The 14,471-nt window shown below is 45.9% G+C and overlaps 1 protein-coding gene and 1 pseudogene across 2 annotated transcripts; one reads left to right on the plus strand and one right to left on the minus strand.

Moving 5' to 3' along the window:
* The first annotated feature begins 2,632 nt into the window (after nt 1-2,632).
* Nucleotides 2,633-6,501, plus strand: micos13 (mitochondrial contact site and cristae organizing system subunit 13). Its single transcript, XM_084458972.1, has 4 exons — nt 2,633-2,773; nt 3,598-3,754; nt 5,639-5,690; nt 5,824-6,501. Exons 1-4 carry the CDS (start codon nt 2,745-2,747, stop codon nt 5,919-5,921), a joined length of 336 nt encoding a protein of 111 aa, XP_084315098.1. The 5' UTR covers nt 2,633-2,744; the 3' UTR covers nt 5,922-6,501.
* Nucleotides 6,502-10,709: 4,208 nt separating this feature from the next.
* LOC311326142 (spindlin-W-like) lies at nt 10,710-13,758 on the minus strand (annotated as a pseudogene). The gene is made up of 3 exons (XR_014631362.1): nt 13,649-13,758; nt 12,455-12,688; nt 10,710-11,055 (listed from the first exon to the last, which is right to left on the minus strand). The product of XR_014631362.1 is annotated as a spindlin-W-like (transcript).
* Nucleotides 13,759-14,471: the final 713 nt, after the last annotated feature.

Below are 14,471 nucleotides of genomic sequence, written 5' to 3' on the forward strand. Positions count from 1 at the left end.
CCCCCCCCTGTAGGATGCCAGAGAGCCTACAGAGACATTCTGTGGAGTGGTGGGGGGGTAAGGGATGAAGGAGTGGAGGGATAGAGAGGTGGAGGAATGGAGTGATAGAGGGATGGAGGAGTGGGAAGGGTGGAGGGATAGAGAGGTGGAGGAATGGAGTGATAGAGGGGTGGAGGAGTGGGAAGGATGGAGGGATAGAGAGGTGGAGGAATGGAGTGATAGAGAGCTGAAGGAGTGGAGGGATAGAGAGATGGAGGAATGGAGTGATAGAGGGGTGGAGGAGTGGGAAGGGTGGAGGGATAGAGAGGTGGAGGAATGGAGTGATAGAGACGTGGAGGAATGGAGTGATAGAGGGTTGGAGGAGTGGGAAGGGTGGAGGGATAGAGGGGATGAGGTGAAGTGGAAGAAAAGGTGGAGAGAGGAAAGAGGAGTATGTGTTATAAAACTACCATCAGCTAGTGGACTTGATAGATCAGCCAGTCTCTCTCTCTCTCTCTCTCTCTCTCTCTCTCTCTCTCTTCACAGACATGGGCGCTGAAGCATCTCCTTGCGGTAGGCTTCTGAAACTGGGCCCGATTTAACTAGGCCACAAAAGGTATAGCGTTATGAAGACCAGGGTACATAGTCTCTCTCCCCAAATCTAAAATGTCCCTCACGTCCTCATGCTTTGCTGGGGCTCTGCTGCCCCTGTGTGGTTGACCAGGGTAACTGCTGCTCGCCTCCTGATATTGTACTTATTGAGGTCAAAGGGCATGTTCACGTTGTGGGGGGGGGCGTAATTGGCCACAAGGCGACACACACATTACACACAGTGAGTGGTGAAATGACACACACACACACGCAACTTTGGAAATGGAAATTGTTCCATTTCTCCCATCCAAGCCGTCCTCTTTGAGAGGCAGCCACGAGCAGTGAGTGATTTTGGGGTTTGTCTTTCTCAAGGACACGTTGGTGCACTGCCGGGAGCTGGGATTGAACAGAGGACGGAGAGGTTCTAGTAGAGCTGTACACATTAGTTATGATAATGTTAGTTTTTGTAATACAGTAGCCTAGCTAATTTGGTTGTTTACATTTTACAAAGACAAGAAACTCACCGAGATGTTAGTTGGCGTTCTGACATATATTTCGCCATAAAGTAAGATTCTAGTTCATCTGGAAAGGCTTTTTAAAATATTTAGCATAGAACTATTTAGTCGCAGAACATACGTGTGTAAACTTCCGCTTGAACTGATTCCGATCTCGCTCAATGCCTTGAAGTAGTTCTGCTTCCTGAATCCCCTCTGCGGATTGATCTACACATCTACAACGGTCGCTTCAATACAAGTCAATGGATATCATAAAATGATCAATAAAACCCTACAGGATTCATACTTTGCCCCGAATTTGATGTCAGAACACCAACGGACACCAATTACCCCCTCGGTGAGCTTCTTGTCTTTGAAATCGAGAATTTAACATGTTTTGGAAAGATTTTTCACGGTGCCCATCCACATCCATTGTATGACCTAAACGGTGGTAGAGCAATTATAAGACTTTCTCAAAAGTGCTAGTTTTGTCAACTTTTTGATCTGAACGATTGTATATGAACAAGTAACCTTAAAACAGGGCTAAACATGCATTTTCCCTTTACTACTCTACTACTTTAAGCATTATAATTATCCCAATCTATATAGGCTACTATCAGTGATTGCTCGATTCAATTGGGCATGAGGGAGAGGGGCGACACCTGTTCACACACACACACACACACACACACACACACACACACACACACACACACACACACACACACACACACACACACACAGTTTTACTGGACCAAGAGGAAGAGCTTCTTTCCACAAGCCATCCAGCACCTGAACGACATACAGTAGATGCATTTTTAAATATGTATTGTGATATATTATATTATAATATCTGGGTGTGTTTTATCAATTGGGCGGGTTTTGAGCAGGTTCTCTATATGACGCTGCATTCCGTGTGAGGTCATCTGTCAATAACCACTATTCCCAATCAAACACATGTGATGGGAATAAATATGTTTATACAATTAACACAAATACTCAATGGATGATTGGTTACTCTAATGGGATTTTATTCTGTTTAAAGTATTTGTTTCTTTCCCCACGTATGTCCATCATCGATTATAGAAGACTTCTTGGCACCATAAGTGGGCTGGGCCAACTGTTCACTTTTATTCCTCTCTACGTGTCATGCACACAAACGCTTAATCATCTGAATAGATAGGGCTTGGGAAAATGTAGTCCCAGACACGACCATCTTGTTTCTACACAGGTGTATCTATTCTCTGATTGCATAGGATTCTATGCAGTAGAGCCAATCAGACAAATAGATACACCTGTGTAGAAACAAGATGGTCGTGTCTGGGACTACATTTTCCCAAGCCCTATAGAAAGTATATATATATATTTTTTTCTTTTTACTTTGTCAATAGGCCTACTTCAAAAGACCATTGTAGTACAGTAGTAGTAGTAGTAGTAGTAGTAGTAGTAGTAGTAGTAGTAGTAGTAGTAGCGTCGAATCGGCTCCTCGCGTTATTGAACTGGCGTTGTTAAAAAAAAACACACAAAAAAAACTTTATTGACACTCACTGGGGTTACAGTTACAGTATTGCCCTTCAGTAGTCAGTCCGTTCACAGCTTCACTTCATGCCGGCTGGTCTCACCAAATAGAGAATTATACAAACATAAAACCGTCAACCGTTACACATTGGTGGTGAGATTATGGCGACCAAGCTTTTGCCTGTTGTGAAGTAAGTTTCCTCTCCAGTTAGGCTGGGTACTCAGGCTAGCAGGCTAATGCTAACACATTGGGAACTAACGTTAGCTAGGTAGCTAACGGCTAGCTGCTGTCACACTGGTATCAGCTCTTCTAGCCAGTAAACTAATCACATCCTATTCTGTCTGCTAGCTAGCAGGATGGCCATGAGTATTTAGGTAGCTATCTATCTTGAACCTTGTAGAAGAATGCTTTATTATTAATACGATATTCATTCCCCCATTCAATCACAAGCTAGCGAGGTAGCTAAGTTGTAGCCTAGCCGGTCAGCTACATACGGGTCCTTTAATATGACTTCTGATGGTCCTATCTGTCTATCTATCTGTCTGTCTATCTATCTATCTATCTATCTATCTATCTATCTATCTATCTATCTATCTATCTATCTATCTATCTATCTATCTGATTTATCTATCTATCTATCTAGCTATCTATCTATTATTTATCTATCTATCTATCTATCAGATTTATCTATCTATCGTGTAGGGGTCTGGTCATTCATCTGTCCCTGTTCTTCTGGTGGTCCTATCTGTGTGTAGGGGTCTGGTCAGTCATCTGTCCCTGTTCTTCTGGTGGTCCTATCTGTGTGTAGGGGTGTGGTCAGTCATCTGTCCCTGTTCTTCTGGTGGTCCTATCTGTGTGTAGGGGTCTGGTCAGTCATCTGTCCCTGTTCTTCTGATGGTCCTATCTGTCTCTGTGTGTAGGGGTCTGGTCAGTCATCTGTCCCTGTTCTTCTGATGGTCCTATCTGTGTGTAGGGGTCTGGTCATTCATCTGTCCCTGTTCCCTGTCTTGTCAGGCTGGCCACCAAGGTGACCGTCGCGGGAGGGGCCCTGTATGTCGCCTATGACTCCGGCCTGCTGGGGGGCAGCGCGCAGGGCTCCGAGGTGCTGGGGAGGGCCAGGGCGGCCGTCCCTCACGCCCTGGACGAGTGGATGAACTACTTTGGGCTGGAGGTACAGTAGATAACGATGTTTTACAATGATATGTGATCAAAACCAGTGTTGTGCAAGTTCACACTTTACATGAGCTGGTTCAAAGTTCAATTGACACATTTTAAAATGAACCAGTTCAAGTTCTTCACGTTTCATTTTTGAACTAAGTTTCAAACTGAACTAGTTGAGTTATATTTTTATTTTAATGGGCTGCTCAGGGATATTTTTCTATAGATCCTCCTTATTCATGCAGAAAGTGAAACCCGAGGTACAGCAAAGGTACACTCTAGATGCAATGGTCATTTTATTTATACTGCATGAACCAAATGATTTTGCAGCAGTTCAAAAACATAAACCCAGATATTATATTATATCAAAATACATATTGAAAAATGCCTTACAAAAAAAAGCCTGGACTTCACGCCCAACACGGATCACGGCCATTCCTCGCCTGATTCCAGACCCTTGAATCTGCCCACTCGACCAATTAGACTTCTTCAAGATCACAACGGAGAGTTGCTCTTCAGTCTGATACTCAGGCTAGACCATTGAAACGTATAACTCAATAGAACTTAGGACTGCTAAGTTCAATCAATCAATCAATCAAAGCTTTATTTGTAATGCGCTATACAAATAAAGCTTTGATTGATTGATTGAACTTAGCAGTCACTTAGGCCAGGTGAATTGGCGACACTTTTGAACTAGGCTATGTACATTCAGTGAACTTGCTAATCTGTGAATGCGACCCAACATCTGTCGGGAGGGTGGAATGCTGACGGCAACTGGGCAATCAGCCAGGTATGCCTAAGGTGTTCGTAGTGTGTGACTGGGCGTGATAATAATGGTAACTCCTCCTCAGGACAGTTTTGGAATTTAGCATTAGAAGCCATGTTGTAAGGCTATTTACGATCATATACAACGCCACAACCTTTCATCAAACAGTGCACTCTCGAGATAAAGCCCGTCGCCCCTAACACACTCAAAGGATCCATAGGTGCATAGACAAAATCCCTTGGAAAACACCATAAACTCTCGTTTTCAAAGACAGGAAACTCACCGAGTGGTCACTGGTGATGTTCTTGCAAAAAAATCGCTACAAAGTATGCTTCGGGTCGGGTTTTATTGATCATATTATATCCATTGATTTGCATTGACAACAAAGCCAGTTGTGTTTAGATTCATCCGCATCCCATATTTGTTTTGATCAACAAACACTTCTACCTAATACTATCAATTCAACCAATCAACTACCAGCTACAAAGCAATCCAAGGCTTCTCGACTGGTTGTTGTTGTTGTTGTGGTGTAGACCTGTGACCCGGAAGCGGGCACTTCTTCTACTGTAGCCTCCAAACTCAGTCAGGACCTCCCAAAGTTCAAGCAGAAGTTTACAAACGTATGTAGTGCGAGGGAAAATATTTAGATGCTAAATGACAAATAAAACTCGATCGGAAGCATTTTTTGTTAGAACGTCAACAGACACCAGTGACCACTCAGTGAGTTTCCTGTGTTTGAAAACTAAAGTTTATGGTGTTTTTGTCATATTTATTTTGTTTGTATCCATTGAGTGTGTTAGTGGCGACGGGCTATATCTTGAGAGTGCAACGCTTTACGAAACTTTGATATCGCCCGTCGTATATGATCGTAAATAACCTTATAACATGGCTTATAACGCTAAATTCCAAACTTGTCCTTTAAGTGACAATACTGATAAACCTGTCCAACTCACAGAAACCAGCCCAAATTCTGTCCCCACACACAAGCCTTTTTTTCACGCAAAATGCAACCCACACCAGCCCGACTGAGCTGGAAACCGCCCCATCTGTTGCTGTGCGTCAGTGAAGGGGTGTGTGGTCGTTTTCGTTTTATCTGACCAGCAATCTTAATCTTCCGTCGATCCGTTCCAGCTCCCCGCTGCACCCAAGCTGGCGTTCGCCCCCGGGGAGGCCTGGAACTCGGGTGAGCATCCCACACACAGCTACAGGATCAGCTGCTCGGGGGGGGGGGGGGGGGGGGGTCATCTAAAGAGGGAACACCTGTGTATCAAGGGTGGGTGTAGATGATATATTTATGAGTCGGTCTCTCATTCCAGGTGTGCGGTGGTCAGTGTCGGCCCTCTCCATGGCCCCCACCAGAGCAGGAGAGTACTCCAACCAGGGCCTGCAGTACCTGAAAGACCTCACCAAATAACCACCTACCCAACACTGAGGAACCTGGAACCGGATGGGTGTCAGCAATCACAACCATAACTTCATGAAGACCACCGGTCCCACCGAGGAAACGAAGGAAGGCCCCTCCTATGTCAAGTAATTTATTCCGATTTGAATGTGTACGGGTGTAGAATGGAACTAAACAACGCAGTCACACATCGAGTGCAACTTCCATGTGAAAATCTGAGCAAGTCTAAGAATTTGCATTCAGGATTGAAAGTACAGTAATAAGATATAAAGGCTATTTAATGTCCCCCTAATACTAAGCACGAGTACTACAGTAACCTCTGCACCCACAAGCCTGACAGACGGCTGAAGCAGACCTCCATGGACACGTTTAGCTCCGAGTTGTGTGTGTTAATTGTTATGTTGATTACTCCAACTTTCTCTCCATAACTGTGTTTAGCTTATTCTGGCTACATCCCGAGTCCTTATCCAACCCAGACCTTTACCACAGAAAGAATGTCTGTTTTGTATATATTCAATTCACCATTTCCAAGTGTAAAATAAGCCCTAAACATGTCAAATGTTGTGATCATCTGTTAAACTGCACGCAAAGACGTTAGGTCAATAAATGATGTATGCTAATTGTGTTTCTTGCAATATCAAACTTCTGAATCTTGTGCTTGATTTAAACAGTCTAAAAGTCAAAGAATTTATGGTCAATAAATATTTGGAGGAAACAAATGTGCAAAAAACTTTATTACTCATGACAGAATAAGGACAAATGGGTGAATGCTACTACTCCAGACCAGGAAGGAGTATAGAGAACAGAAAGGTGGGCGGGGACACACAGAAGAGTGTGACTGTACATAGAGAAACACCACGGCGCGAGTGGCGAGGCGTACCAGCGATGAGCACTGACCAACCAGTTCGTCGTCGTTACTGTCGCCATGTCAACGTCTGAGGAAAAAACGGGCTGAAAATGAAAGATTCTGTCAAGAGATGTCTCATCTGCCATCAAAACAAGAAAGAAAGCTTGAATATCCTTGAGACTGCATTCAAATGGTACATGCAAATTTTGAACAGATACAGTAATGGCAAAGGACAAAGCTGACAGCGTGGACACACCAGAAAGAAAAACAAAAAAACAGTTCCAATACTCAGAGCATGTAGCCACACTTCCCACCTACCTTTGAGAAATCACTGATCTGACATGACTGGATTGGTACAGCAACTTCGGGGAGGGGCATAGACTCACACTCTCCAATCATGTTAGATCCGAGATGACCTCAAGAAAGTGAAGGGAGGGCGGCTGCCGAGTTTTGGAAGGGGTCCCGGGTGTCGAAGAATAGACTGAGCACGCTAGAGCAGGAGGAGGGGAGGAGGCCAAGTGTTCATCCAGGGAAATCTAGGATACATGGTGACACGTTCAGTAAACCCCTCTTTGGAGCCAGCCCTGAGATTATCTGGATGGTGTTTTAGTCTCGACTTTGTCCTGACATAATTCAGCATGGCCTCCGCCCGCGTAACTATGACGTTTCTCTGTACACCAATAATAGGAGTCTTGTTGGTCTTTGGGATGAGTCGTGTCGGGGTACAGACTGAGGAGATAGCTGGTGTTTCTATGGGATATTTACAAGACTGGGCAATCACAATGGCGCACGTTACAATACACTACACAAAAGTTACACATTAAATACTGTGTTCTGAAGAATGCGTTATAATCATTGTATAACTACATCTGGACTTCTCTTTTCTCCATGCACTGGATTTAGCATTAAAGTGTTTGCAGAAATAGACACTTGGCAAAAAAGCATGTTCGGGAAACAATGTTTCACACTTTAAGCATTTATATAAACAGATTGCAGCCTAAAGTGCTCCCTACAATATCACCAATAAACGGAGACTAATAAGTGCACGGTAACCCATGATCAATCAATAACAATTATGGGCCTCATTCACCAACTGTTTCCACGAAGGTCAATGTTTTCTGATTTGGGATTTGTTCGTAGCCGAGAACAGAATCTACTAGAACACTAGAACACTGAGAAGCACTCATAAGTACATTTGAGTGCAGATATGTGTGAAATTATAGGTTATTGCATTGACTTAAATTCTTCAGTTGCATATTATAGGATTGCAATACCATAATATTTGTATCATTCGTAATATCTTTTAATAAAAGTTTTACTTCTTTTAATTTAGTTTTACACAGCGAGAATGCCGTCTTTCCAATAATAGCCCAGCAGCGCTGGTCCAGTTCAACCGGACCTCCTCCGGATACAGCGTTCTCTGAACGAGTAAGAGCATGCCATGCATCTTTAGTGTTATTTCATATCCACTACCGACGCTACTAAATATGACAGCTGGAGCCCGGCGCTTCGTCTTTCTAGAGTTTTGTCTGGGCATGTTTGACCTCTGTCTCAACTTTTCTTTTCAATTTCTGTGTGTGTGTCAGTGTGTGTGTGTCAGTGTGTGTGTCAGTATCACTTTCACCCTCACTTGTCTATTTTGTACATTTTTGTAGATTGTAGGCTATTGCATATTGTAATGTCACTTTTTTTCATTGTATTTTGCACTGTCCTGTCTCGTCTTGCCAACGCACCGGACCCAACACCGCCTTCACCGTTACGCCACCGAAACGTTTGTGATTGGACAGCGCGGGGCCGGTGTTCATACTGAGGACGACTGACGTGCGCACGACCCCTCGGTTTCATGCCCTTTTATGGGGCTGGCGGGGGCGAAGTTTCAGGAGAAATGGCACAAGCTTCCCATTTACCAAACAATGGGATTCATCATGATGAGAAGACGGGCGCCAACAAATTCCATGTTGTACGAACACGTCGTGACTCAGACGGGCTTGTCTTAGAACCGTTCTACCATATTTACGCAGGGAACCTAGGAAGATATTGGTGAATGAGGCCCAATGTAATGTAGAGTATAAACTCATACTGCATGAACCTCAAAACATTGCACATATCCTTACAAACTGACAATTGCAAAAACCCTTTTTTTTTTTCACACATTTTTGACACATTTTCCATCCGAGCATTTAAACCTTAAGTTATACGGACCAGAGAATGGCCGTCTAACTTCATGACCCTGCAAATTGTTAGTTTGCAGGTGTGTATTTACAGCGATGGCAACATGACCAGCCTCAAGGCACTTTGATGATGCGTGAGGAGTTTTTACGTTTTTAAATCCAAGATTACAAATTTTGAAACGCTGCCTCTATTGTACTCAACCAAACGAGGGACGTTTAACGGCTGAACTCAGCCATGTAATATTAGGGACCGGTTATGAGTAGGGAGGTCTCTCCATCTCCACTCTCTCTATCCAACCCAGCCAAGCCCAACACCAGGCCTACTGAACAACCCAGCTTAGCCCAACACCAGGCCTACTGAACAACCCTCTCAGCCCAACACCAGGCCTACTGAACCCAGCCAAGCCCAACACCAGGCCTACTGAACAACCCAGCTAAACCCAACACCAGGCCTACTGAACAACCCAGCTTAGCCCAACACCAGGCCTACTGAACAACCCTCTCAGCCCAACACCAGGCCTACTGAACCCAGCCAAGCCCAACACCAGGCCTACTGAACAACCCAGCTAAGCCAAACACCAGGCCTACTGAACCCAGCTTAGCCCAACACCAAGCCTACTGAACAACCCAGCTTAGCCCAACACCAGGCCTACTGAACAACCCAGCCAAGCCCAACACCAGGCCTACTGAACAACCCAGCTGAGCCCAACACCAGGCCTACTGAACAACCCAGCTTAGCCCAACACCAGGCCTACTGAACAACCCAGCTAAGCCCAACACCAGGCCTACTGAACAACCCAGCCAAGCCCAACACCAGGCCTACTGAACAACCCAGCTTAGCCCAACACCAGGCCTACTGAACAACCCAGCCAAGCCCAACACCAGGCCTACTGAACAACCCAGCTAAGCCCAACACAGGGCCTACTGAACAACCCAGCTAAACCCAACACCAGGCCTACTGAACCCAGCTAAGCCCAACACCAGGCCTACTGAACAACCCAGCTAAACCCAACACCAGGCCTACTGAACAACCCAGCCAAGCCCAACACCAGGCCTACTGAACAACACTGCAGGTATTCAACTCTTCCGTTTAGCCAAGTGCAACCGAGTGAGTGATGACGAGTGATGACTAGCCGAGGCTCTGATAAAAAAATGATTGTCTATGAAGTAATCTACACATCAATAACTTAACACAGCTGCACATGAACACATTGCAGGTATCGTGACGTTTTGTGGGGGCATCATAGCTTAGGTTACTGCATGACACTCTGGAAGCTTAACCTTTCACACCAGACTGCTCTATGGATATTCATCTACACAGCATCGTGCTGCTTGGACATTCATGGAACAAAAATGAAAATGGCTTTTTTGGGGGGCAGCTTTGCTCATAATTCACAACAACACTAATGATAATAATCATAATAATAATAATAATAATAATAATAATATAATATAATAATAATACATCAATCATTTCTGCTTGTCTAAAGTCAAGTGTCAGTATGTAGCAGCCATGGTGACTGCAGAGAAAGAGTGTCTCCTGGCTGCCTCTGCTGAAACTCTTACCATGCTCTGCAAGATCCCAACATACCTCCCTTCTTCTTCCCCCCCTCCCTCCCTCCCTCTCTCCCTCCCTCTCTCCCTCCTCCTAGTGGCCAAACACGGCACTGCTACAGTTCTGCTGTGCATACCGACCACGGAACAAAAGAGGTCACCACTTCTCCGAATGATACAAAAGCTCACTGGTTAAAACCCTAGAGTTAAACCATAGAGATCACACGGTCACATCTCTCTGGTTTAACCCCTCCCACGCCGCGAGGGAGAGGACGCGAGGCGAGGGATGATGGTGGCGGAGGAGGAGGAGGAGGAGGAGGAGGGTGGGGTATGGAGGGTGGGTGGGATAGAAAGTCGTCTCTCTCTCTCTAGGTGGTCTTGACCAGGTCGTAGACGTGGATGTGAAAGTCATCGTCATATTTGATGTAGTAGACAGAAGGCTTGGCCGGGACCTGGTAGATGACCAGGCCTGTTCTCTTCACCCCCTTGTCCGTCACGTACTCCACCTGCTTACCTACCAGGCTCTCCGTCTCCTCCCCGGGCTTGCGGTCCGCGGGGAGCAGGTGCTTATTCTCTGAGGAGAGGGGAGGAGGAGGAGGAGGAGGAAGAGGAAGATGGATATCAGGGCCACACGGTAAAATAGTTGGTAGATTTAGAATTCATTTTGACATAATTTACCAAAATAATCATTTTCAACAATGCTTTATTTACAGTCAACACTTTCATCATTCGAGTCAACGCTTTCATGGACTCTAAATGTAATCTTGCTCTACTGTATAACCTACGAAATAATTAAGACATAGGGATGAAACGGTTACCGGTTTCACAGGTAATTCCCGACGATCATGACCTACTGGGATTTTAACGCACAACCTCTAGGGTTTACAGAGAATGGTCCAAAAAAGGGTGCGGCAGTTGTGTGGACGAAAATGCCTTGTTGAGGTCAGATGAGAATGGGCAGACTGGTTCGAGACAATAGAAAGGCAACAGTAACTCGAATAACCACTCGTTACAACCAAGGTATGCAGAATACCATCTCTGAACGCACAACACGTCGAACCTTGAAGCAGATGGGCTACAGCAGCAGAAGACCACACCGGGTGCCATTCCTGTCAGCTAAGAACAGGAAACTGAGGCTACAATTCACACAGGCTCACCAAAATGGGACAATAGAAGATTGGAAAAACATTGCCTGGTCTGATGAGTCTCTCTTTCAGATGCTAGGGTCAGAATTTGGCGTAAACAACATGAAAGCATGGATCCATCCTGCCTTGTATCATCCTGCCTTGTATCTACCATGTCACAAAGCTCAAATCATCTCAAACTGGTGTCTTGAACATGACAGTGAGTTCACTGTACTCCAATGGCCTCCACAGTCACCAGATCTCAATCCAATAGAGCACCCTTGGGATGTGGTGGAACGGGAGATTCACATCATGGATGTGCAGCCGACAAATCTGCAGCAACTGTGTGATGCTATCATGTCAATATGGACCAAAATCTGTTGAATCTACGCCACAAAGAATTAATGTACTTCTGAGGGGCGGCTGTAGCTCAGTTGGTAGAGCGGGTCGTTCAATGATCAGTGGTCAGGGGTTCGAATCCCAGCTCTGACTGTCCACATGTCGAAGTGTCCTTGAGCAAGACACCTAACCCCAAAATTGCTCCCAATGAGCAGGTTAGCGCCTTGCATGGCAGCTACCGCCATTGGTGTGTGAATGTGTGTGTGAATGGGTGAATGAGAGGCCATTGTAAAGCGCTTTGAGTGCCGCTAAGGTGGAAAAGCGCTATATAAGTGTAGTCCATTTACCATTTACCATTCTGAAGGCAAAAGGGGGTCCAGCCCGATACTAGCAAGGTGTACCTAATAAAGTGGCCGGTGAGTGTACAAGTATGTTATATATATATATACTCTTTGGAGTAAATTTCCCCTTTAAGAATGAGAGAAGCGGTGGGATGTTGGTGGTGCTCACCTGCCTCTGGTAGGATGCGCAGGTCCCCGTCGGCGAAGTCGTCCCAGAGCTGGTACATGTAGAGGACCGGGTCCTTCTCGTACGTGATGTAGTACCAGTTGGTCATGATGGGCGCGCGGGACAGCACCATGCCCCGCCACTCGTTCTTCTCGCCGTCCTCCTTCTCAAACAGGTGCTCCACCGCCTTGCCCACCAGCTCCTCGGCACCGTGGGGCACCTTGATCTTGGTGTTGACTGTGGAGTGAGACGGGGGGAGAATGAAGGGACGGGGAGAGAGAGGGGGAGAGAGAGAGAGAGAGAGAGAGGGGGAGAGAGAGAGAGGGAGAGAGAGAGAGAGAGAGAGAGGGAGAGAGAGAGAGGGAGAGAGAGAGGGAGAGAGAGAGAGAGAGAGAGGGAGAGAGAGAGGGGAAAAGAGAGAGAGAGAGAGAGAGAGGGAGAGAGAGAGTATAGGTCAGGGGCTAAGCCATAGACACTGGGCCCACTTCCACTCAGATATGGTTAACGATGTCAAGGATTATATTTCCTTACTACACGGCTCTCTGAAATACTCGATTCTTGACTGGACAATCGCACGTTCTACCAATGAATTATTTCTTGATAATTCATCAGCAAAGAGAAATATTCACCGCAGCTAAGGGCAACACGTTATATGTATACGGGCGACAGTTGAAAGTTGCCTGAAAGTAACTGAACATTCTGAACAATAACGGTTTGGCTGTTATAGCCTGCCATGTTCAATTTCTGAAAACGCCTGTTGCCCAAGCACACAGAACCATTTTGTTGTCGAAATAAAAAGTGTAGGCCTATTAGTATTAATGTTGTTGGTAAGTAGCCGTGTACTAAGCGTGATAACGTATTGCCAGCCTGTCTTTATCGGAAAAGAAGAGCCCTTCAGTGCGTTACAAAACCTTGGCTTCACCTCGGTGTTCCCAACGCACTGTCGGGCTCTTGTTTTTTGATAATCACCGGCTGGCCATGTGTTATCCCTTACATAACCCATACGCGTTCTTTTAACCTTTCTCTCATCTCTTTTAGATCTTTGTGAGAGATATTTTGGGACCTGGCAAAAAATGCCACTTTAAATCCGCTCGAGTTAAAACTCCTCGATAGCCAGCCGTGTATTAGGACCTTTAAATAAGAACTTTGCACTTTCCAGAAGCCACGAGGGCCCGGTCACCCCGAACCCAGACCCACCGACTTTCTCCGTCAGCACCTGCAGGTTGGAGACCCGCTCGTCTTTGAACAGCTCGATGCCGTTAGACGCAGTCGAAGCCGTCGTACTTGACCATGAAGAGGGAGGGTTGACGCCCAGGACGCCTGACGGTCCAGCACTGTGCCCTTCCACTTGCTCTGGTTGCCCTTACTCCGCGCCAGTTGTGCTGGATGCGAACGTCCCAGATGCAGTTGGGGGTCAGGGGTCAGCAGTCAGAGCCAGCCCCTCCCCAGTGCTCGACAGCTTGCCCGCTGCTCCGTTTCCTAGGAGACGGACGGACGGGCTGCTGAGTGACAACAGGAAGTAGTTGCCTCAAAGTCATAAACACAAGAGCTGTGTATCATGTGACGAGGTAAGGGACGGTGAAAAGCCGCCATAGGAGTGAGCTGAACGAAACTGATACGCACATGGCGTGAATAGTCTATGATGGCGTCATGGCAGCTACTGTGTTGTGCATGTTTGGATGATGTGGACATACCTGCCCCTTTTCTTAGACATGCCTCCAGACATTCAAATGCTACTGAGAGAGAGAGAGAGAGAGAGGGAGAGAGAGAAACGCTCAGTGATTATTCGAGCAATAGAGAAACCAGCCATTTTCCGCAAGAAAGAGAATTGTGTTTCAAGCAGAGATTTGAGCATTGACCGAGACAGACAACCTGAACAGCCAATAGCCTTGCATCACTGAATAACTTCCTGGTTAATTGCCTGTGGGCACTACAGTCACAGCCCATCCATGGAGGTTACTGTCTCTAAAAGCAACAGGGACCCATGTAGGGTTAGACCATCCTTAGACCATCCTTCTAC

Source organism: Borostomias antarcticus, assembly GCF_949987555.1.
Source record: "Borostomias antarcticus genome assembly, chromosome: 26".
NCBI classification, from domain to species: Eukaryota; Metazoa; Chordata; class Actinopteri; order Stomiiformes; family Stomiidae; genus Borostomias; species Borostomias antarcticus.

Bases quoted from the DNA above. Each gene is read 5' to 3' on its own strand.
- micos13 (XM_084458972.1), top strand. From the start codon at position 2,745: ATGGCGACCAAGCTTTTGCCTGTTGTGAA. The intron at 3,755-5,638 runs GTACAGTAGATA...GATCCGTTCCAG, and splicing joins TGAACTACTTTGGGCTGGAG to CTCCCCGCTGCACCCAAGCT. The intron at 5,691-5,823 runs GTGAGCATCCCA...CTCTCATTCCAG, and splicing joins CGGGGAGGCCTGGAACTCGG to GTGTGCGGTGGTCAGTGTCG.